At 69.5% G+C, this 20,657-nt stretch overlaps 4 protein-coding genes across 11 annotated transcripts; 2 read left to right on the plus strand and 2 right to left on the minus strand.

Moving 5' to 3' along the window:
* Nucleotides 1-455: 455 nt before the first annotated feature.
* CARNS1 (carnosine synthase 1) lies at nucleotides 456-9,823 on the plus strand. 7 transcript variants are annotated; one of them, XM_077179662.1, is made up of 11 exons: nucleotides 1,724-2,041; nucleotides 2,535-2,678; nucleotides 2,807-2,825; nucleotides 3,281-3,512; nucleotides 3,938-4,027; nucleotides 4,255-4,742; nucleotides 4,946-5,126; nucleotides 5,685-5,770; nucleotides 6,126-6,357; nucleotides 6,433-6,704; nucleotides 6,796-9,823. In XM_077179662.1, exons 3-11 carry the CDS (start codon nucleotides 2,823-2,825, stop codon nucleotides 8,020-8,022), a joined length of 2,811 nt encoding a protein of 936 aa, XP_077035777.1. In that variant the 5' UTR covers nucleotides 1,724-2,041; nucleotides 2,535-2,678; nucleotides 2,807-2,822; the 3' UTR covers nucleotides 8,023-9,823. The 7 variants fall into 7 exon arrangements, with proteins under 7 accessions (XP_077035774.1, XP_077035779.1, XP_077035777.1 ...); XM_077179659.1 differs by lacking the exons at nucleotides 1,724-2,041; nucleotides 2,535-2,678 and adding an exon at nucleotides 456-1,051; XM_077179664.1 differs by lacking the exons at nucleotides 1,724-2,041; nucleotides 2,535-2,678 and adding an exon at nucleotides 1,001-1,051 and having other exon boundaries at nucleotides 2,807-2,859.
* Nucleotides 9,804-16,318, plus strand: RPS6KB2 (ribosomal protein S6 kinase B2). 2 transcript variants are annotated; one of them, XM_077179666.1, is made up of 16 exons: nucleotides 9,804-9,899; nucleotides 10,769-10,803; nucleotides 10,908-11,028; nucleotides 11,115-11,183; nucleotides 11,248-11,395; nucleotides 11,949-12,006; nucleotides 12,090-12,190; nucleotides 12,264-12,354; nucleotides 12,440-12,530; nucleotides 12,646-12,753; nucleotides 12,843-12,905; nucleotides 12,983-13,060; nucleotides 13,144-13,251; nucleotides 13,324-13,436; nucleotides 13,768-13,932; nucleotides 14,933-16,318. In XM_077179666.1, the coding sequence occupies exons 2-16, from the start codon at nucleotides 10,772-10,774 to the stop codon at nucleotides 14,964-14,966; spliced, it is 1,380 nt and encodes a 459-aa protein (XP_077035781.1). In that variant the 5' UTR covers nucleotides 9,804-9,899; nucleotides 10,769-10,771; the 3' UTR covers nucleotides 14,967-16,318. The 2 variants fall into 2 exon arrangements, with proteins under 2 accessions (XP_077035781.1, XP_054490199.2); XM_054634224.2 differs by lacking the exon at nucleotides 9,804-9,899 and adding an exon at nucleotides 9,999-10,144.
* Nucleotides 14,367-16,142, minus strand: PTPRCAP (protein tyrosine phosphatase receptor type C associated protein). Its single transcript, XM_054635042.2, has 2 exons — nucleotides 16,006-16,142; nucleotides 14,367-15,456 (listed from the first exon to the last, which is right to left on the minus strand). The coding sequence occupies exons 1-2, from the start codon at nucleotides 16,006-16,008 to the stop codon at nucleotides 14,896-14,898; spliced, it is 564 nt and encodes a 187-aa protein (XP_054491017.2). The 5' UTR covers nucleotides 16,009-16,142; the 3' UTR covers nucleotides 14,367-14,895.
* CORO1B (coronin 1B) lies at nucleotides 16,287-20,193 on the minus strand. The gene is made up of 11 exons (XM_077179665.1): nucleotides 20,069-20,193; nucleotides 19,120-19,322; nucleotides 18,918-19,040; nucleotides 18,714-18,843; nucleotides 18,463-18,644; nucleotides 18,123-18,242; nucleotides 17,944-18,048; nucleotides 17,730-17,875; nucleotides 17,587-17,644; nucleotides 17,042-17,335; nucleotides 16,287-16,866 (listed from the first exon to the last, which is right to left on the minus strand). Exons 2-11 carry the CDS (start codon nucleotides 19,318-19,320, stop codon nucleotides 16,744-16,746), a joined length of 1,482 nt encoding a protein of 493 aa, XP_077035780.1. The 5' UTR covers nucleotides 19,321-19,322; nucleotides 20,069-20,193; the 3' UTR covers nucleotides 16,287-16,743.
* Nucleotides 20,194-20,657: the final 464 nt, after the last annotated feature.

The raw sequence follows: 20,657 nt of genomic DNA on the forward strand, positions 1-20,657 counted from the left end.
AAAAGGGACATCCTGGAAAAGGGGACATCTCGGGCAAGCGAACAACCCGGGCAGGCGGACACGATGGGCAAGGGGTAGAGTTCGGGCAAGGGGACACGGGGACAGGGGGATATGGACCCGTGTCCTGGGCCTGGGGACACAGGGCTAGAGAGGGAGAGGGAGGGGAACAGCCTCGGCACAGACAGCGGCTCCCGGGACTGCGAGGGGACAGGAGTGGACACGGAGGCAACCGGGGATCTGCATCCCGGTCCTGGGAGCACAGGGACAGCCTGGGGACACGGGAGGACGCGAGGGGACAGGATGCTTGGCAGAGCCCAGGGATGTCCCCACCCGGGGGCCCCCGGGACACCGTCGGGAGCAGCACCGGGCGGTTGCCGGGAGATTGTTGCCACCCTGAGGTCCCTGATCACACCCCGAAGGGCGGGCTCCCACTGGGGACACGGGGGAGGGTGCCACCGCTCGTGGAGGGTGGCAGTGGCAGGGATGGGGTCATGGCTGTCCCCTGTCCTCACTGGCTGTGCCCACGCCGTGCCACGCCATGCCATTCGCTGTGTCCCATTCCATGTCGTGCGGGGAGGTCGCGAATAGCTCCCAGGGCCTGCCCTGACATTTCTGCTCCGCGGTGTCAGTTTTACAGCCGGCCCCGGGTGACCCCGGGCTGGCCCCGTCCCCTACCCCCGTCCCCGTCCCTTGTCCCGCTCCCTACCCCAGTCCCTTGTTCCCGTCTCCCGACGGTGGCACCCCGGCCCCGCTGCCCCCTTCGCTCTGCCACCGCCTCCGGTGTCCCGGTCCCCCCGGTGCCCCCGGTCCCGCCCCGCCCCGCCCCGTCCGAGCAGGACACGGCGCCGCCGCCACCGCCGGGACCGGAGCGGGCAGAGCCGCTGCTGGAGCTGCGACAGCACCGGGACCGACACCGGGAAACCCCGCCAGAGCCCGACACCGCCGGGACCGGAGCGGGCAGAGCCACGCCAGGTGCTGCAACACCAGGAGAGACCGACACCGACAGACAGACACCGACAGACACCGACAGACACCGGCACCGGCACCGCCGGTAGGTGCTGGCGGCAGCGGGGGGTGTGGGTGGGTTTGGGGGTGCCGGTGCCGGGGGGACGGGAGCAGCGGGATGGAGGCGGGGGGTGTGCGCACACCTGTGACACGGTGCAGGTGACAGCGCAGGTGACAGGTGGGTGATGATGTTCACGACACGGTGCGGGTGACAGGGCGGTGGCACGGTGCAGGTTAGGGGGGTCTGGGTGGCAGTGCGGGTGACAGGGTGCGGGTGGCAGGGCACAGGTGACAGGTAGGTGATGTGCGTGGCAAATGCAGGTGGGTGACAGATGCAGGTGGCAGTGCAGGTGACAGGGTGCCTGTGACGGTGCGGTGTCGTGGTGTGGGTGACGATGTGAGTGACGGGTGCGGGTGACAAGACCCCGGTGATGGTGCAGGTGACGGTGACGGCGTGTGGTGGGTGACAAGGGTGCACGTGACATTCCAGGTGACAATGAGAGGGTGGCAGGGTGCGGGGGTGGCGCGGGTGACAGGGAGCGGGTGACAGCGCGTGCGGGACTCTGCGGCGCGGCAGCCGCGCTGGTGGCCCCGTGCCTGCCGGTGGCGGTGACGGTGACAGTGACAGTGACGCCGCGGGCAGCTGGAACTAAGCCGGGGGACGTGCGTGCTGGCAGCTCCGCCACGCTGGGGACAGGGGCACAGGGCGGGGGGGAGGACGAGGGGCGTGCCCGGCCAGGGGACGCGGGACAGGGGGACAGGAGAGCCCCGTCAGGCTGAGCCACCCCCCGGCTCCCGCTGAGGCAGCTCGCTTGTGACGGGGACAGGGACACGGACAGGGGTGCCAGCGCCTGGCGCGAGGTGGCAGAGGGGACAATGGGGCTCTGTGTCGCCTAATCCGGGGCACGGGGCCGGGGTTGGCACCCCGGGGTGGCGCGGGGGGGGTTTAAAGGCCAGACCGGCCGGTGTCCCCTGCGCCAGGCGTCCCCGAGCCCTCGTCCCCTGCGCGTTCTCAGGCCACGGCTCCCACCCCAAGGTACCGGGCGACACAGCTGTCCCAGCCTGGGGACAGCAGCAGCAGCAGCACCTCCCAGCTGGGGACGGGGGGGGACAGGGCGGTCCCGCGGCTGGGGCGGGCGCGGGCTTTGAGGGACCCCCGCGACTGGGTTTTGGGGGGTCCTCGTGCCACGCCACGGAGCCGTGTGTCCCCCCCTAACGCTGTCACCGGGGACCGGGCTTGGGGACACCCTGGCTGCCAGCGGGCACCGCTCAGCTCCGTGCCTCAGTTTCCCTCTGTGCCCAGCTCTGCCGGGCACCTGCTGGGAGCGGGGGCACCCGGGGGGGTGGGGACGCCCCGGTCCTTGGCTCTGCACCCCCAGGCACCTTGGCACCCCCGAGGTGCCCCCGGCTGTGCTGAGCTGGCACGGGATTACACTAAGCCGGAGGTGCCGGGGCCACCGAGGCTGGCACCGAGGGGACAACCTGAGGCCACCGTGACTGGCACCAAGGGGTCAATCTGGGGCCACCAGACCTGTCAACGAGGGGACAAGCTGGGGCCACAGGGACTGGCACCGAGGGGTCAGTCTGGGGACACTGGGACTAGCACTGAGGGGACAACGTGAAGACACCGGATCTGGCACCGACGTGTGCCCCAGGGAGCGTGCCAGGCTCTGGTGGGTGCTGCAGGACGGGTCCCCCCACGGGAGCCGGGGCTGGGGCTCCCAGCACGGCCGGGGGTGGCCGGGGAGGGGTGGCATGTCCCCGGGGAGCCGCGCTGACTCTGCCTGTCCTTCTCTTGCAGCCCCTCTGTCACCAGGATGGTGAGTGGCCCCCGGGTGGGGGGTCCGGGCGGAGGTGGGTGCCCCATCCCGGGATCCCGGCGGTGCCGGGCACTGGCGCGGGGCAGCGGGCAGCGCGGCGTGCTGTGCCCACCCGCCGCGTGACCCCGCGGGGACAAGGGGACGCTTTGTCCCGGAGCTGGCGGCCCCGGCGGCTGGCACTGCTGCCCCGCTGTCCCCGAGGCGCTGGCGCCGTGCCCGGCGCCCGCAGCCCCCCAGCACCCCCACGCCCCCACCCCACGGGTGGGCAGCGGCTCCCGCCGTGCCCCGTGCCAGCCCCCCGGTGCCTGCCCTGTGCCCACCCGGGCTCCGTCCGTGTGCCAGCTCTGCGCCGGACCCGTGACAGCCCCGTGACAGCCCCTTAACCCCACGCCAGCCCCAGAGCACCCCCTTACCCCCGTGCCAGCCCCGTGCCAGCCCTGTCCCTGCTCCCGCAGCTCTCAATGTCCCAGGCGAGCCCGGAGCGGGTGCCCAGCCCGGAGGAGCAGGAGTGGGCAGGGCCCGAGGCGCTGTGCCCGGGCTGGCTGGAGGACGAGGCCCCCGATGGCGAAGTGCCCGGGGACAGCGGGGACCCCGACGATGCCACCCAGGCCTACGAGCGGCTCCAGAGCGCCCTGTGCCAGGAGGGGCTGCCCCCCACGCTGGACTGTTCCACAGAGCCCCGCACGGGTTGGGGACACAGGGGGCACTGTGCCAGGCTGGGGACACGGGGGTGGCAGGGACAGTGATGGGGGAACGGTGCCAGGCTGGGGACACGGGGGTGGCAGGAACAGTGATGTGGGTGCAATGCCAGGCTGGGATAGGGGGTAGCAGGGACAGTGTTATGGGATTGGTGCCAGGCTGGGATAGGGGGTGGCAGGGACAGTGTTATGGGCTTGGTGCCAGGCTGGGGACACGGGGGTGTCAGGGACAGTGATGTGGGCGTGGTGCCAGGCTGGGGACACGGGGGTGGCAGGGATAAGGGTGGCAATGGGGATGCGGTGCCAGGCTAGGGACACAGGGGGTCTGGGGGCTCCCAGCCACACTGGGGTGCCACGGGCAGGGTGGCGCCAGGGTCCCCATCCCGGCGCTGTTAACCCTTCCCTTCCTGGCAGGATTTGGCCCGCTGGACATGACTGTTTGCATCCTGGGCTCACCCACCCCCTTCTTGCCCGTCCTGCTGGAGGGTGGCACCCGCTGCCCAGGTGGGTGCCATCCCCTTGTCCCCAAACCCGCCTGTGCTGCCTGACCCGCACTGTGAGGGAAACTGAGGCAGGGGAGCAGGGTGGCAGCAGCCCCCTGTGTCCCGTTAATCCCAGTACACACCAGTTCAGCAGCAAGTGCCCACCCTCCCCCCAGCACCACCCCATGGGGGGCAGTTTGGGACAGGAGGTGCGGGGTGCCCGCCGCCCACCGCTGTGCCCACCCGCAGGTGCCATGGTGCTGTGCCTGTCCCCCTCCTGGGCCAGCCGGGTGCCATCGGAGTCGTGCCCGGGCGCCTGGTCCCTGCTGCTCTCCCGGGGCGTCTCCTTCAAGGTGGGGGGGCACAGCGCCCTAGAGACCTTCGTGCCACCTCGCCGTGCCAACTACGTGACGGGCACCTTCGCGCCGGGGGACCCCGAGGGCGGCTGGGTGGGCGAGCTGGCCCGTGACCTCGACTGCCCCACGGGGGGCTCGGTGCCGCTCGCCCACCGCCTCGAGGACACGCTGGTCACCCGCTGGGTGCTGGCGGCTCGGGCCAACCTGCCCGTGCCCCCCACGCTGGCCTTCGTCCTGGGGACCAGGGGGGACCTGCCCGCCCAGCCCGCGGCCCCCGGGGTGAGGCTGGTGCGGCTGCAGGACCCCCAGGGCCAGCAGAGCCTGGTGCAGGAGGAGGTGGGCGCCTTCCTGGGGGGCACTGCCATGGAGCCCTACGGCCAGGTGGGCACGGCAGGGCGGGCGGTGCTGGTGGCGCCGGGTGGCGCTGGGGGACATCGAGAAGCACGGGCTGGGGTGGCTGTGAGGGTGGCGACCAGGTGGCACTCGGGGGGTGCAGGTGGTGGGGTGGCAAAGGTGACACGGGCGGGCCGGCTGGCTGCCGGGGTGGCAGCAGGTGGCACGGGGTGACACGGAGGTGCACGCAGGTGGTGGTGCGGCCGGCGGGGTGGCGGTGGCGGGGGACAGGCACCAGCAGCACCCACAGGAAGGAGGAGGGGGCGGCGGTGGCGCAGGCGGTGGGTGCCCGGCTCCGGGGGCTGACGGAGGAGGACAGCGTCCTGCTGGAGGCCATGGTGCCCACCGCCCGCCTGCCCGTGCCCCCCCCACGTAAGGCCCCCGCCCTCGGGCGCCCACCACCCTGGGAGGGGGGGAAGAGACCCCCGGGGTCCCACGGGTCCCTGCAGCTGTGTCGGCCACGTGTCTGTGCCCTGGGGCGGGTGGGTGGGGGCCATCGGGGTGCCCAAATTACTGGGGTCCTGGGGGAGGGCACGAGGGTCACCTTGAAGAGCCCACAGTTCCCTAGGTTAGGGTTTGGGGGACAGTTTGCCACCTTGGACCCCCACAGACCCATGGGGAGAGGTGGGGAAGGTCACCCTGGACTCCCATGGTCCCCTGTAGTGGGGGGGAAAGTCACCCTGGAGCCCCACGGTCCCCCGGGGCTGGGCAGGGTGTTGGGGTGATCCCCTCTGACTCCCGACAGTCCCGTGGGGCTGGGGATGACAGTAGCGATGCTGTACCCCTCACTCCCTGGGGCTGGGCTTGGCCGGGGCCACCGCGGTGCCGCAGGGAGTTCCAAAAGGCCCCGGAGGAGGGCGAGGGGGAGGTGGGGCAGGGCGGTCCCGTCCCCGCATGGCGGCCGTGCCTGCCCTGTCCCTTGCCCCCCAGGCAGCCCAGCCCCGCGGCTGCCCATGGCCCTGCGCATCTGCACCCTCGTCTGCAGGTCCTGGGGGGACCGGCCCCAGCTCTGCCAGGTACGGCGTGTCCCTACACCCCGGTGGCTCTGTGTGTCCCCAGCCTATGATGGCTGTCCCCACGTCCTGGTGGCCCTGTATGTCCCCAGGCTATAGTGGCAATCTTGCGCCCAGGCTGTGGTAATCTGTGTGCTATGCCCTGTGTGCCTGTCCGTGTCCCCATGCCCTGGTGGCCCTGGGTGTCCCCAGGACTGCTGGCCATCCACACTGCCTTGGGTCATTGTGTCACCCCACGTCCCTACGCCCTGGCGGCAGCCGCGTCCCCAGGCTATGGGCTGGCAGCCAATGTCCCCGTACCCCGGTGGCAGCCGGTGTCCCCACACACACGTGGGTGTCGCCGTGTCCCCACACACAGGTGGCCTGCGCCGTGGGACGCGCGGAGAGCCCGGTGCGTCACGGCGCGGCGCTGCCCCAGGGCCTGGACTCCAGCCTGCAGCAGTGGGGGGTGGCGGCCCCCAGCCAGCGACAGGCGCTGGCCACGCGGCTGCGGGAGGCCACCGAGGCCGCCGCGGCCGCCCTGATGGCCAGCGAGGCCGAGCTGAGCCCGCGGCAGCGCGGCGGCGGCCGGGCCCGCACCGACATCCTGGGTGAGCAGGGCGCGGGGGACGCCGTCGGTGCCCGCGTTCACCGCGCGGTGCTGAGCGCCGTGTCACCGTCCCCAGGCGTGGATTTCCTGCTGGCGTGCGTGGATGAGGCGCTGGAGCTGGTGGCGCTGGCCACGAACGGGCAGCGGTGCCTGGAGACGTGCGCGCTGGCCGAGGCCATGGGGCGCGGCGTGGGCGAGCCCCGCGGGGATTTGCCGCGGCTGCTGGCCGAGGCCATGCTGCACCGGGCGCAGCGCCACCTGGTCGAGGGCAAGGACATCCTGCTCATCGGGGCCGGTGGCGTCAGCAAGAGCTTCGTGTGGGAGGCGGCCCGCGACTACGGGCTGAAGGTGAGGGGCCCGGGGCGCCAGCGGGCTCGGGGCGACACAGCCGCGGGGCCGGGGCCGGCCGCCCCCCGGTGACGCCTCTCCGGGGCCGCAGATCCACCTGGTGGAGTCGGACCCGGAGCACTTCGCGGCGGGGCTGGTGCAGACCTTCCTGCCCTACGACAGCCGGGAGCACCGGCGCGACGAGGAGCACGCGGAGCGGGTGCTGGAGCTGCTGCGCTCCCGGGGGCTGCGGCCCCACGCCTGCCTCTCCTACTGGGACGACTGCGTGGTGCTGGCGGCCCTGGTGTGCCAGGGGCTGGGGCTCCGCGGCCCCGCGCCCGCCGCCGTGCGGGTGGCCAAGCAGAAGAGCCGCACGCACCGGCACCTGCAGCGCTGCCGCCGCGGCCGCCCGCCGCCCGCCGCCTTCGCCGTGCCCTGCCGCCGCCTGCGGAGCCACGGCGACGTGGAGCGGGCGGCGGGCGCCGTGCCCTTCCCCGCCGTGGCCAAGCTGGAGTTCGGCGCGGGCGGCGTGGGCGTGCGGCTGGTGGAGAACGCCGGGCAGTGCCACGCTCACGCCGCCCGCCTCTGGAGGGACCTGCGCGACGACGCCGACCACCCGGGCATCGGGCTGGGCTGGGGCAACGCCATGCTGCTCATGGAGTACGTGCCGGGCACCGAGCACGACGTGGACCTGGTGGTCTTCGAGGGGCGGCTGCTTGGCGCCTGGGTGTCGGACAACGGCCCCACGCGTGTCCCCGCCTTCCTGGAGACGGCGGCCTGCCTGCCCTCCTGCCTGCCCGCCGACCGGCAGGCGCAGCTGGTGCGGGCGGCGCTGCAATGCTGCCGGGCGTGCGGGCTGTGCGACGGCGTCTTCAACGTGGAGCTCAAGCTGGGCCCGGCGGGGCCGCGCCTGCTGGAGATCAACCCCCGCATGGGGGGCTTCTACCTGCGCGACTGGATCCGCGAGGTCTACGGCCCCGACCTGCTGCTGGCCGCCGTGCTGGTGGCGCTGGGAGTGCCGCCCGTGCTGCCCGCCCGCCCCGCGCCCCGCACGCACCTGGCCGGGGTGATGTGCCTGGCCTCGGAGCACGGCCCGAGCCTGGCGGGCGGCGGGGGCATGGAGGCTCTGCGGGAGCTGCACGGCCGCGGGCTCGTCCGCCTCAACCGGCTCTTCGAGGAGCCCGAGGGGGCCGGCGAGTACGAGGAGCCGCTGCTGAGCGTGGCGTGCGCCGGGGCCACGCTGGCCGAGGCCTGCGAGCGCCTGCTGGGGCTCTGCCAGGGGCTGGGCATCGACTCCCCGCGATATCCCGTGGAGCATTTCTTGTCCCACTTCAAATAGCGCCGGGCAGGCAGCGGGGAGAGCGGGGGAATGGGTGCCCCGGCACAGCCGGCACCAGCTCCCGCCGCCCCGCCGCCCCTCCCTGGCATCCCCCCGGCACCCCGTCCCGCTGTCCCCCCATCCCCTGGCCTGGCACACCATGTCCTGGCACCCCCGTACCGCCCTGCATCCCAGGCACCTGCCCTGCCTCCCCATTGCCTGGCATTCCCCTTCATCCTGGCACTCCATCCCCTGGCATCCCCTCGCTCCCCTGGCAGTCCATTCCCTGGCACCCTGACATCCCATCCACTGGGATCCTCCCATTAACCTGGCACTCCATCCCCTGGCATCCCCTCATTCCCCTGGCACTCCATGTCCTGGCATCCTGAAACCCTATCTCCTGGCACCCCCCACTACTCTGACACCCCAATCCCCGGCATCCCCCATGTCCTGGCACCACATTCCCTGGCATCCCTGTCCATCGTGGCACTTCATCCTCACACTGACACCCTTCATCCTAAGATTCCCCCTCTCCCAGTCCAGACACCCCATTCCCCTGCCCTAGCACCCTGTTCCCTGCTTCCCAACATCCCTCCTTGTCCCCCCTGCCCTGTCCCTACAGTCTGTACCCCCTGTCCCTGAAGCTGGGGGTCTGTCCCATGCCTGGGGACACACAGGGGCACACTGTCCCCTGCTGTCCCCGTGCCACCCCCAGGGTGGGGCAGCCAGGACCCCTGAGGCAGCCAGGCCACCCCATGAGAGCAGCAGGTGAAGTGTGAGGTGTGTTGGCACCTGCTGGCATGGGGAGACCCCACAGTAACAAACCGCTATGGGGAGGGAGACCCCAAAATGACAACGAATTATGGGGACATCCCATAATAACAAAGAAATGTGGCAAGACCCCACAATAACACACCAGCAAGGGGAGACCCCACAGTAACAGACTGAGGTGGGGAGACCCCACAATGACCCCCTGGAAGGGAAGACCCTACAATAACAAAGGGGGAGAACCCACAGTAACAAACCTGTGTTTAGGGGAGACCCTACAACAGCATACACTGAAAGGGAGACCCTACAATAACAAACTGGCTTGGGGAGACCCTGCAATGATAGACTCGCACCAGGGGACCCTACAACAACAGAGGGGCACCCAGGGATTCCCTGGAGCAGCTCAGAAAATCCTCTGGGAAGGCTTGTGTGATGTGATATAGGGCTGTCACTGGGGAGGCCCTACAGTAACACCAGTGACCCCACACTAACACCCAGCCCCTGTAATGCCCGAGATCCTACAGCAACACCAGGCACCCTACACTAACACAGAGCCCTGCAGTGCTCCTGACCCTACAATAACAGCAGTGATCCTACAATAATACCCACATCCTACAGCCCTCACGACCCTACAATAACACCAGAGATCCTACAATAACACAGAGCCCCTGTAGTGCCTGGGAGCCTGCAATAACACACAGCCACTGTAGTGCCTGAAACCCTCCAACAAACCCCAGTCCCTGCAGTGCCCCTGACCCTACAATAACACCCACGACCCTACAATAACACCAGAGACCCTACACCAACACACAGCCCCCGCAGTAGCAGCGGTGACCCCACAACCACCCCAGTGACCCCACAATAACCCCGGCGCCCCGCAGCCCCACTCGTGCCCCCCAACCCCGCGGAAACCCCGGCCGGGATCTCCACGTGAGGTCACCGCGGTGTCCCCCTCTCTTCCTGCCCCTCCTCTGACGTCACGGCGGCGCCGCTGACGTCAGCGCGGCGCAGGGGGCGTGGCGGGCCGGGGTCCCCAGTAAAGGCTGTGAGCGGCCGCGCTGTCTCTGTCCTGTTCCTGCGCCATCCCCGGCGACCCCCGTGCCCGTGTCCCCCGTGCTGGGGACACCCCGGTGACGCGCTCTGGGGCGTGGCCGTGGGTGGGGCGTGGCCGTGGGCGTGACCAGCGCGGCGGGTTCCCCGGGGTCCCGATAAGGCGGTGACACGGGGGGCGTGGCGGGGGCGTAGCCACGCTGGGGGCGTGGGCATCGGGGCGGGTCCCCGGGGGTCCCGGCGCGGCGCCGTCATGGCGGGGGTGTTCGACATCGACCTGGAGACCGAGGAGGGCAGCGACGGGGACGAGCCCGAGCTGGGCGCCGTGAGCCGGCAGCGGGGCGCGGGGGGGCACCGGGGCTGCCACCGGCACCGGGGCTGGGGCGGGGGGCGCCGCGGGGACGGGGGGCACCGGCAGCGGGACGGGCGGTGGAGGCGGCGAGCGGCACCGGGGCGCGGTGGGGACGGCGGGATCAGGGGTGTCGGGGTGGCGTGGGGTCCACTCGGTGCCGGGAACGGCGGGCAGGGGCTTGGGGGGACAGCGGCAGGGCAGTGACAGGGTTCCCGCCCGTGGCGGGACAGGGTTGCAGCCGGGCTGTCCGCGGGACGGGGCGCCGGGGCACCGGGGGCAGCCGCGGATCCCGGGCGGGCAGCGGGCGGCTCCCGCTGGGCAGGGCCCGGCCTCGGCCCCAAAACATCCGGCTGGGCCGGCTCGGCGCTGCCTCGCCCCGCGCTGCCGCGTCCTGCCCGCGTCCTGCCCGCGTCCTGCCCGTGTCCTGCTCGTGTCCTGCCCTTGCCGTAGCCGTGTCCTGCCTGCCGTGTCCCCTCCTTGCCATGTGTCCCCTCCCTGCCGTGGGTCCTCTCTGTGCTGTGTCTCCCCTCCTTGCCATATGTCCCCTCCCTGCCGTGCGTCCCCTGCCCACCTCTGACCGCGAGTTCCCTCCCGCAGGAGATGGAGCTGGAGCCCCGGGGAAACGGCCTGGAGTAAGTGGGGGACAGCCTGCGGGGGGGTGTGCAGGCAGGGGACAGGCAGGGGACAGGCAGGGGACAGGCAGGGGGCTGTCCCTGCTCAGCCCCTCTCCCGCCAGGCCGGTGGGACACTATGAAGAGATCGAGATTTCCGAGAGCAGCGTCAACAATGGCCCCGAGCACATCGGCCCGCACTGCTTCGAGCTGCTCCGCGTCCTGGGCAAGGGCGGCTACGGCAAGGTGGGGACACAGCTGGGCTGGGGACCTCTGAGGGGACTCTGGTGCTCCCCGACAGCGTCCCCAACCTTCCCTGCCCGTCCTTCCAGGTGTTCCAGGTGCGCAAAGTGCAGGGCACCAACACGGGCAAGATCTTCGCCATGAAGGTCCTGAAGAAGGTAGGGGCGCCCCGGCCCCCCCAGCCCCCCCGGGGACCCCTCCCGCTCACCGCCTCCCCCCCAGGCCAAGATCGCCTGCAACGCCAAGGACACGGCGCACACCCGGGCCGAGAGGAACATCCTGGAGGCCGTCAAGCACCCCTTCATCGTCGACCTCATCTACGCCTTCCAGACGGGCGGCAAGCTCTACCTCATCCTGGAGTGCCTCAGCGGTGCGGGCGGGCTCGGGGCAGCCGGGGGCTACTCCAGGGATGGCTGCAAATTGTCCCAGGGGGGGCTCAAGGGCTTCCAGGAATGGCTCAGGGTGTCCAGGGATGGTTAAAGCATGACCTGGCATGGCTACAGTGTCCAGGGAGGGTGTCCTGGAATGCCTCATGGTGTCCAAGGGTGGTTAAAGTGTGACCTGGGGTGGCTACAGTGTCCAGGGAGGGCTTCCAGGAATGGCTCAGGGTATCCAGGGATGGTTAAAGCATGATCTGTGGTGGCTGCAGTGTCCAGGAATGGCTCAGGGTGTCCAGGGATGGTTAAAGGGTGATCTGCGGTGGCTGCAGTGTCCAGGGGAGTGTCGAGGAGTGGCTCAGGGGGTCCAGGGATGGTTAAAGCGGGACCCGGGGTGGCTGCAGTGTCCAGGGAGGGTGTCCAAGGTTGGCTCATGGGGTTCTGGGGTGGTTTAAAGGTGTCCCAGGATGGCTCAGATGTTCCCAGGGGTGATTAAGGAGTTTCCAGGGATGGCTCAGGAGGGTCCCTCTTGGGCTCTTTACTCAGGTGGAGAGCTCTTCATGCAGCTGGAGCGGGAAGGGATCTTCCTGGAGGACACTGCCTGGTAGGGATGAGGTGGTGGTGGTGGTGGGTGTGGTTGGGATGGGCACCCTGACATGGCTCACAGCCACCCCGATCCCACTGCAGCTTCTACCTGAGCGAGATCACGCTGGCCCTGGGTCACCTGCATTCCCATGGGATCATCTACCGGGACCTTAAGCCAGAGAATATCATGCTCAATAGCCAAGGTGGGTTTGGGGGGGCAAACTGGGGAGCCTGGGGAGTTCTCTGGGGGCAGTCCTGACCCCCCATGTCCCTCAGGTCACATCAAGCTGACGGACTTCGGGCTGTGCAAGGAGTCCATCCACGACGGGGCCGTCACCCACACCTTCTGCGGCACCATCGAGTACATGTGAGGTGGATGCAGCACTGGGGGGAATTTGGGGGGGTCTGTCCTGGCCCCCCCATCCGCTCAGGGCCCCCCCTGCACCCCCCAGGGCCCCCGAGATCCTGGTGCGGAGCGGGCACAACCGGGCGGTGGACTGGTGGAGCCTGGGCGCCCTGATGTACGACATGCTCACCGGATCGGCAAGTGCCACCGCTGCTCCCTCCCTCCTCCCTGGGGACTGGGGGGGCATCCCGGGGTGACCCCAAACCTTCCTGGCCTGCCTGGCTCTTCATGGCCCCCCCATGCCCCCCACAGCCGCCGTTCACCGCCGAGAACCGCAAGAAGACCATCGACAAGATCCTCAAAGGGAAGCTGGTGCTGCCGCCCTACCTGACACCCGACGCTCGTGACCTCCTCAAGAAGGTGCTCCCCACCCCCAAAAATTCCCTCCCCCACCTTTATTCATGTAGGTTCTCCCCCCATTCCCATCTCTATCCCCGTTTCTCTTCCAGTTCCTGAAGCGGAACCCCAGCCAGAGGGTTGGGGGGGGCCCCGGTGACGCGGCCGATGTGCAGGTACAGGGGTGGGTGGGGATGGGGGGGGTGCCAGGGGACACCCCCCAAATGCTGCCTGACACCCCCAAACCCCACAGAAACAGCCTTTCTTCCGCCACATCAACTGGGAGGACCTGCTGGCGCGCAGACTGGACCCCCCCTTCAAACCCTGCCTGGTATGGGGGGCCGAGGGGGGAGGCTGGCAATGTTTTTTGGGGGGCCCCGTGGGAGCAGCTGCCGTGTTCCGTGTTCCCCGCAGCAGTCGGAGGAGGACGTGAGCCAGTTCGACACCCGCTTCACCCGCCAGACCCCTGTGGACAGCCCTGACGACGCTGCCATCAGCGAGAGCGCCAACCAGGCCTTCCTGGTAGGGGGGCACAGCCCCGGGGGGGACCCCTGGCATGCCCAGGATTCCCCCGTGACACCCCCAACCCCACAGGGCTTCACCTACGTGGCCCCCTCGGTGCTGGAGAGCATCAAGGAGGGGTTCTCCTTCCAGCCCAAGGTGCGCTCCCCCCGCCGCCTCAACAGCAGCCCCCGCACCCCTGTCAGGTATTGGGGCACAGGGGGTGCCTGGGGTGGGGGGCTTTGGGATGGAGGCGCTTTGGGATGGGGGTTTCAGGGTGGGCGACAGGGAACAGTGCTGGGGGTGCAGTGGGGGGGCTCAACCTGTCCCATCCTGGGGGTACAGAGAGGCTGTGGGGCAGTGGGGTGAGGGTTTGGGGTGCTTTGGGGTGAGGGAATCAGGGTGGGCCCCAAGGGGGTGGAGAAGGAGTAGGGGAGGTCCATGGAATATGGGGGGAGTTGGGGCCTCCAGGGGTGGGGAAGGAGCTCTGTGGGCACTGGCTGCCCCCCCACTCACCCCCTCCCGTGTCCCCCCCAGCCCTGTGAAGTTCTCCCCCTTCGAGGCGTTCAAGCCGGTGGCCCCAGGCGACCCCATGGAGCTGGGGCCCCCCCAGGCCCCCCCGCCTGAGGGCACGGCCCCCCTGCCCATCAAACCCTCGGGCGGGGCCAAGAAGCAGAAGGGGGGCCGGGGCCGGGTGCCCAGGTAGGGGTGGGGAGGGTGGGGGGTTCTGGGGGGGGCCTGGTGCTCCCCATGGGGTGGGGGAACCCCACGGTGCTGCCTGTGCTCCGGGGGGCTCGTCCCCCTCCGGCACAGCCCCCTGCCCACTGGGTTTGGGGGCACGGGGAGAACCCCCAGGGGTGTGGCCCCGTGGGCGTGGCCTTTTGGGGTGTGGCCCCTCTGGGGGCACGGCCTTTGGGGTGTGGCCCCCTGGGGCGTGGCCCTGCTGCTGGATGTGTGCCAATTAAAGGACTTGCTGAGGCTGTGGTTGTCCCTCTGCTGGGGCTGGGGGGCTGGGGGAGTTGCCCCATCAGGGGAGGGTCCAGGCTCCACCCCCTGTGTGATGCCCCGCTATGTTTTAGGCTCCTCCCACTCATCACACCCTTTTGTTGGCTCCACCCACTTCTCTGCAAACCACGCCCCTGATCTGCTCTGCCCCCAGAGCTGCTCTTTTATTGGTCAGTGCACATTCGGACAAGGCCCCTGCAGCCATTCAGGAGCCGCGGCTGGGGGCTGGCGGGGGACAGAGAGAGGGTCCCTTTGCTGGCAGGGTGGTGACACTACAGGGAGGTGACACTACAGGGCAGTGACATTACAGGCAGTGACACTACAGGGAGTTACACTACAGAGCAGTGACATTACAGGGAGGTGACATTACAAGGAGGTGCCATTACAGGGAGTGACACTACAGGGCAGTGACATTACAAGGAGGTGACACTACAGGGAGTGACACTACAGGGAGTTACACTACAGGGCAGTGACATTACAGGGAGGTGACATTACAAGGAGGTGCCATTACAGGGAGTGACACTACAGGGCAGTGACATTACAGAGAGGTGACATTACAAGGAGGTGCCATTACAGGGAGTGACACTACAGGGCAGTGACATTACAAGGAGGTGATACTACAGGGAGATGATAAAGGGTGGTGATGTCAGGACGGTGATGTCACAAGGCGGTGACATGTGGCCGCGCGTCCCCCCAGGCCGCTGTCCCCGAGAAGGCGTGCAGGTCACTGAGCAGGGCCTCGGCGCTGCCCCCCACCGCCTGCCCCTCACTCAGGGGGCTCTCCCTGCCCTCCGGCGCTGCCTCGGCCTCATCCTCTTCCTGCTCATCCTCCTCCTTCTCATCCTCCTCCTGCTCATCCTCCTCCTCCTCCTCCTGCTGCGGCCGCCGCTCCAGGCTCCATGGCATCAGCTCTTCCTCCTCGTCACGCACGGCCACCTCCCCGTGGCTGTCCCCGGGGGTCGCGGCGGGGTCCCCCGGCGAGCGCAGCCGGTGCCACTGTCCCCGCAGCAGCTGCAGCGCCCGGCGGCCCAGGGGCCGGGGGTGGTACTGGCCGGCCGAGAGGCGGCACAGGTGGTGCCAGGCCAGCGCCAGCCCCAGCGCCAGGCACAGCAGCAGCCCCAGCAGCGCGGCCACCGTCCGGTCGTTGCGGGCCACCGCGGGGTCCCCCGCTGCCACCGGCCCCGCCAGCGCCAGCAGCAGCGGGTGCCATCGCGGGGCAGCCTGCGGGGAGGGCAGTGGGGTCACACGGCGCCGGGCACGTGGCTTCCCGGAGCTGGAACGCAGGGAAGGGCCGGGGCAAGGTACAGGGCAGAGGACAAGGGCCGCGGAGGGGGAGGTGACCCTCGGGGACGGAAGCCGTGGGTGGCGGGTGCAGCAGCACCTGCAGGTGCTGGGGGAGAGGAACCGGGTCCTGCCACCCCACATGGCTGCACAGCCCCCCTAGAATCCCCCTGCCCACAGGGCTGCAGCCCCACAGCACCCCCTGCCAAAGCCCCAGGGCCCCCCAAACCCAGCGTGCACAGCCCCCAGCCCCACCCTAATACCAGACCTACCCCCAAGCCCACCAAGCTCCCCTGAAGGACCCCCCCTCCTTCCCCCCAACCCCACTGTGCTCCCCTTATCCCCCCAAACATTCCAGACTTCCCTTACCTTCCCACCTCCCCCACCCCCACTCTGGCTCCCTGATCCTGGCTCCCCCAACCTTTCCCCCATCCCCTGCGCTCCCAGCCCCTCCCAGTCTCCCACCCTGCCCGGTTTTGGGGTGCTCACCATCAGTGGGGTGCAGCCAGAGCGGGTCCCGATGCCGCGGGCGCGCTGCGAGATGGGGGAGCCCCCCCCAACTTCCTGCCCGTGCAGCGGATGTGCCGAGCGGGGGGGGCCGAGCTCTGCACCCCCTCACCCTCTCTGCTGCCCAAAATGCCGCCCCGTGCCGCCCCACTTCCTGCCGAGGCGCCGAGCTCCCACCCGTGACCGCTGCGCCTTCCTGCCTGCCCCCGCTCTGCCACCCCGCAGGTGGCCCTGCAGCTTTTCCTATAAATCACCCCCAGCACTTTTCTTATAAATCCTTTATTTGGAGTGAAAATATAGTTTTTGACCCTGCACTGGAATGGAGAGGGGGGACACGAGGAGGAGGAGGAGGGGAAGAAAAGCCCCCAAAATATAGGGGGGACGATATCTCACAGTTTAGGAAGGCAGATCATGCCCTGCCCCACAGAAAGGGGGGAGACCCCACAGGGATTGGGGGGTGCAGGGGGTAATCTTTGATCCCAGGAGCAACCCCCAGCCCAAGGAACGGGGGCAGGGGTGGAGAATGGTCCATGATTCGGGGGGGCAGCACCCAGTAAGGCAATGGGGGGAAGCGGGGAGCTGCCAGAGGGGCGGCCAGCCCCCCAATGGGAGAAGGGCCCAGAGCGGGGCAAGGGGGGGCACCCCAGGGGGGCGAGATGGTTCAGGGGGGTCCCTGGGGCGCAGGCGTGGTCCCTGGGGCGGTGGTCCCTGAGGGGGTCCCTACACGTGGCCGTTCTCCAGGCGGCTGAGCTGCTCCTCCAGGCGGGAGATGCGCTGGCCCTGCTCCGCCACCAGCGCCCGCAGCGCCGCCACCTCCTGCAGCACCTCGTCCAGGCGACCTCCCTGAGGGACAGCCCCGTCACGGGACACGCCCAACAGAGCCACACCCACTGCCACACCCACCCATGGCCCATCAGAGGAACCGCACCCACCGCACAGCCACAGCCACACCCATCACACCCCTCCGTCCCTTTCCCGCTTGTCCCCCCTGTCCCTCCCTGTCCCCCTGTCCCCTTACCGTGGCGCTGCCGGAGCCCAGCACCGGCGGGGCACTGAAGCGGGCGGACGCGGGGGCCGCGGGGGGCGTGGGAGGTGGCGTGGTGGCCCCGGTGGTGGCCCCGGTGGTGGCGCGGCTGTCGTGGAGCAGCGTCCGCCGGCTCACCTTGAGGTCCCGCTGCTTGCTGGGGACGTAGGCCTGGCGCAGGGACACCAGCACGGGCCCCGCCGTGCGCCCCGCCACCCACTCCTCCGCCTCCATGGCCGCCTCGGGGCCCGCCGTGTCCGGGTACAGGTCGTCCTGGAACAGGTCCGACTGCCCCCAACAGTGTCAGAGGGGTGGCATCCTCAGGGGAACCCCCAGAGAGACACCACGGCCTCACTGAGGACACCCCACTGCTCCCATGTCCTGCTCAGGGACCCCCCATAGGGACCCCCACCCAGACTGACTAGGAACCCCTTGCCCAGTCACCAAGTCCTGCCCACATGGCCCCATGTCCTGCCTGGTGACCCCTCTTGGTCCCCCTGAGGACTCCCACCACCCCACATTCCCCTATCCCCACCCACCTTCCTTGGCACGGTCATGATGATGGGCTCACACTTGCGCTCGTGCAGCTTGTAGAACCTGCCAGGGGAGCAGAGGGGGTCACTGAAGGTTCTGGGGGGATTCTGGGGGTCCCTCACCTCACCCCCCTTGTCCCTGTGCCCACCTGGCGATCTCGCACTTGCTGACGTCCAGCCCGCGCTTGGGCATCCAGCCCATTCCCCGCTGGGGCTCCTTGCTGGTGAAGGTGTTGAGGAAGTGGATGTAGGGCGGCTCCTCCGTGATCTCGAAGTACCGGATGCTCGAGTCCCCCTGGGGACACGCTGTTAGGGGGGACCCTGGCTCCGGGGGTGCCACCGGCAGGGCGGGGGGCTCCCTACCTTGCCACAGACGTAGACCACGTTGGTGTCGGGGTCGTAGAAGGGCAGCAGAGCCCCGTTGCTGGAGTCCAGCTCCTGCAGCCCCATGGGCTCCTCCAGGTTCTCCTGGGGTGGGATGAGGTGTCAGGCACACGGGGAACCCCAGGATGGTTCTGGGGGAGCCCCGGGGTGGCACTCACCGTGTCCCAGAGCGCCAGCTGCCGCTCGCTCATGCGGCTGAAGCCGGTGGTGAAGATCTTGCCGTCGGCCAGGAAGATGGCGCGCATGGGACGGGCCCCCTCATGCGCCCGCTCCTTCTCCTGGGGGGCACGGCTGTCACCGGCGCCTGCAGCACCCCAGGGACAGGCACCGAGGGACAGGGGACAGCGGGGAGCACCGGGGGACAAGGACACCCATGGAACGCGGTATACGACGGGGTGCACCAAGGGACAAGGGCAGGGAGCAGGGGATTCCCCCCAGGAACCAGCGCAGGGCAGTGTCCTGGTGACACAGGTCCCCTGCAGGGGTGGGGACACTCACGGCCACCACGGTGCCGCGGCGGGGGTCGATGACACGGACGCTCTTGTCCTTGCAGGCGGTGCAGAAGCGGGAGCCATCGCGGCTCCAGCTGACGCTGTAGATGAGGTCGGGGTGCAGCCCGTCCAGCCGGTACAGCTCCTCAGCCGTGCCCACGTTCCAGATCAGCACCACGTTGTCACAGCCTGGGGGACACGGCAGGGGTCACCTCGGGCACGCGGCCCCCTCCCCGTGCCCGCCGTGTCCCCCCGTACCCGCGCTGAGCAGGACGTTGCGGGCCGTGGGGTGCCAGGTGACAATGCCAACGCGCTTCGAGTGGCCCTCCAGCACCACCACCGGCTCCGTCAGCGGCTGGCTCAGCCCGTTCTCCGGGATCTGCCACACCTGAGGGGACAGAGGGGACGGTGAGCGAAGCGCAGTGACCCTGCCACCCCCCGGGATCCAGGGCCACCCCTCACCATGACGGTGCAGTCCTCGGACCCGCTGGCGATGACGTGGTCGTTGTGGGGACACCAGTCGATGTCCAGGACGGGGCCCGTGTGGCCGCACACCGTGGGGTACGACTTGTCAATGCGTCCAGTCTGGGGACAGAGTGACAGCGGGGAGGGGGTCACCCACCGGCACAAGCCGCCCTTCCCCGCGTCACCGCCCTGCTGTCACCTTGTGCAGGGGGAGGACGAGGAAGGCGCCGCCGCCGCTGGCCTCCACGATGATGGCGACGAAGGAGGGGTTGACGGCGCAGAAGGTGCTGTCCCAGGTGACGCGGGACACGCGGATGTCATCGTAGCACTGGTCCGTCTTCACCGGCTGCCCGAACACGTGCCGGAATTTGCTCTGCCGCACCACCTTCCGGAAGGACATGGCTGGGGAGCGCCCCGGCCGCGGTCAGGCGCGCTGGGATACCCCAAAAAGGCAGGCGGGGAATGGGGCGTCCCCTGAAGCGGGTTTGTCACTGTCTTCCAGCCCGGTAAAGGGTGGCTCAGCCACTCCTGGGGGACACACCCCTGTCCCTGCCAGCTCCCTGAAGGGAACTCGGGAAGCACCCCAGGAATGGGGGCTCTGAGTGAGACAGGGAGTGCCCCATTTGGCATGGGGACAGGGACAAGGGTGTCCTCCCGGAAACACGGGTGGGGATGGAAAGGAGGGCAGGGACAGCTCCAACAGATCGCGGGACAGGGGTGGCCCTGCTGGATATGGGGTCAGGGACAGGGAAAGGGATGGGACAAGGACAGAGATGGGGGACACGAATGGGGCCGGCGGTGGCCTCATTCTGTACGTGGATAGTGACGAGGACAGGGACAAGGAAAAAGGATGGGGACGGGGGCGGGGTCAGGAATGGGGCCGGTGGTGGCCGCGCTAGGTACAGCAACAGGAATGGGGACAGGGACGAGGATGGGGACATGGACGGGGAAAGGGTGGCCCGGCTAGGTATAGGGACAGGGACAGGGGGAGGGACTGGGAGAGGGACAGGGATGGGGACCGGGACAGGGGGTGGCCCCGCCGGGAACGGGGATGGGGCTGCCCCGGGAAGGCGGATGGGGGGCCCGGGGGGCCCGCGCCCGGCGGGTCGGGACGGGGCTCGGTGCCCGGTCCCGGTGCCCGCACTCACCGGCGGGTCGGTGCCCGGGGCCGGTGCCGGTCTCGGGGGCGGCAGGAGCGGCGGCGGCGGCGGGGGCGGGGCAGGAAGTGACCGGGGCCGCCCCGCGCCTGCGCGGCTCCGGGGCGGGGGCACCGGCGGGGGTGGGGACAGGGGGCACCCCATGGACGGCGACCCCGCATGGACGGGGACACCCCATGGACGGGGACAGCCGGGGTTCGGTCCCCGTGGACAGCGCCAGTGGGTGGCACAGCGGTGACAGTGGCAGGTGGCACAGGGGCAATGGCAGCGGGTGGCACAGGGATACTGTCACCCCCACCGGTGTCGCCCCTCTGTGTCACCCCGGGGTGACACGGCAGCCAGGGTCACCCCCCGGGCCGGGCTTTACCCTGCTCTCATTTTGGGGGGTCCCTCTCCTCTGAAGCCCCCTGTGACACCCTGTGCCCACGCAGTCATGTCTTGGGGACATGCCACCAGTCCCCATCCTGGAGGACAATAAATGAACCTACCTTAGAGGTGGGGGGAGGTCGGGAGAGGTGCCAGGTGAGGGGACACAGTGGTGGCCTTGCGGTGTCACCACTGGGGATGTGGCTTGGTCTGG

The sequence above is a fragment of the Agelaius phoeniceus genome, chromosome 6, assembly GCF_051311805.1.
Source record: "Agelaius phoeniceus isolate bAgePho1 chromosome 6, bAgePho1.hap1, whole genome shotgun sequence".
NCBI classification, from domain to species: Eukaryota; Metazoa; Chordata; class Aves; order Passeriformes; family Icteridae; genus Agelaius; species Agelaius phoeniceus.

Excerpts from the sequence above, each read along its gene's own strand:
- CARNS1 (XM_077179659.1), top strand. The coding sequence starts at position 492 with ATGGCTGTCCCCTGTCCTCACTGGCTGTGCCCACGCCGTGCCACGCCA. Across the intron at positions 5,771-6,125 it reads ACCGGCCCCAGCTCTGCCAG|GTGGCCTGCGCCGTGGGACG; the intron begins GTACGGCGTGTC and ends CCCCACACACAG. Across the intron at positions 6,358-6,432 it reads GGCCCGCACCGACATCCTGG|GCGTGGATTTCCTGCTGGCG; the intron begins GTGAGCAGGGCG and ends CACCGTCCCCAG.
- RPS6KB2 (XM_054634224.2), top strand. The coding sequence starts at position 10,073 with ATGGCGGGGGTGTTCGACATCGACCTGGAGACCGAGGAGGGCAGCGAC. Across the intron at positions 10,804-10,907 it reads CCCCGGGGAAACGGCCTGGA|GCCGGTGGGACACTATGAAG; the intron begins GTAAGTGGGGGA and ends CTCTCCCGCCAG. Across the intron at positions 12,906-12,982 it reads GTGACGCGGCCGATGTGCAG|AAACAGCCTTTCTTCCGCCA; the intron begins GTACAGGGGTGG and ends CAAACCCCACAG.
- CORO1B (XM_077179665.1), bottom strand. The coding sequence starts at position 19,320 with ATGTCCTTCCGGAAGGTGGTGCGGCAGAGCAAATTCCGGCACGTGTTC. Across the intron at positions 19,041-19,119 it reads TCGTCCTCCCCCTGCACAAG|ACTGGACGCATTGACAAGTC; the intron begins GTGACAGCAGGG and ends CTCTGTCCCCAG. Across the intron at positions 16,867-17,041 it reads TGGGCTCCGGCAGCGCCACG|GGAGGTCGCCTGGACGAGGT; the intron begins GTAAGGGGACAG and ends GCTGTCCCTCAG.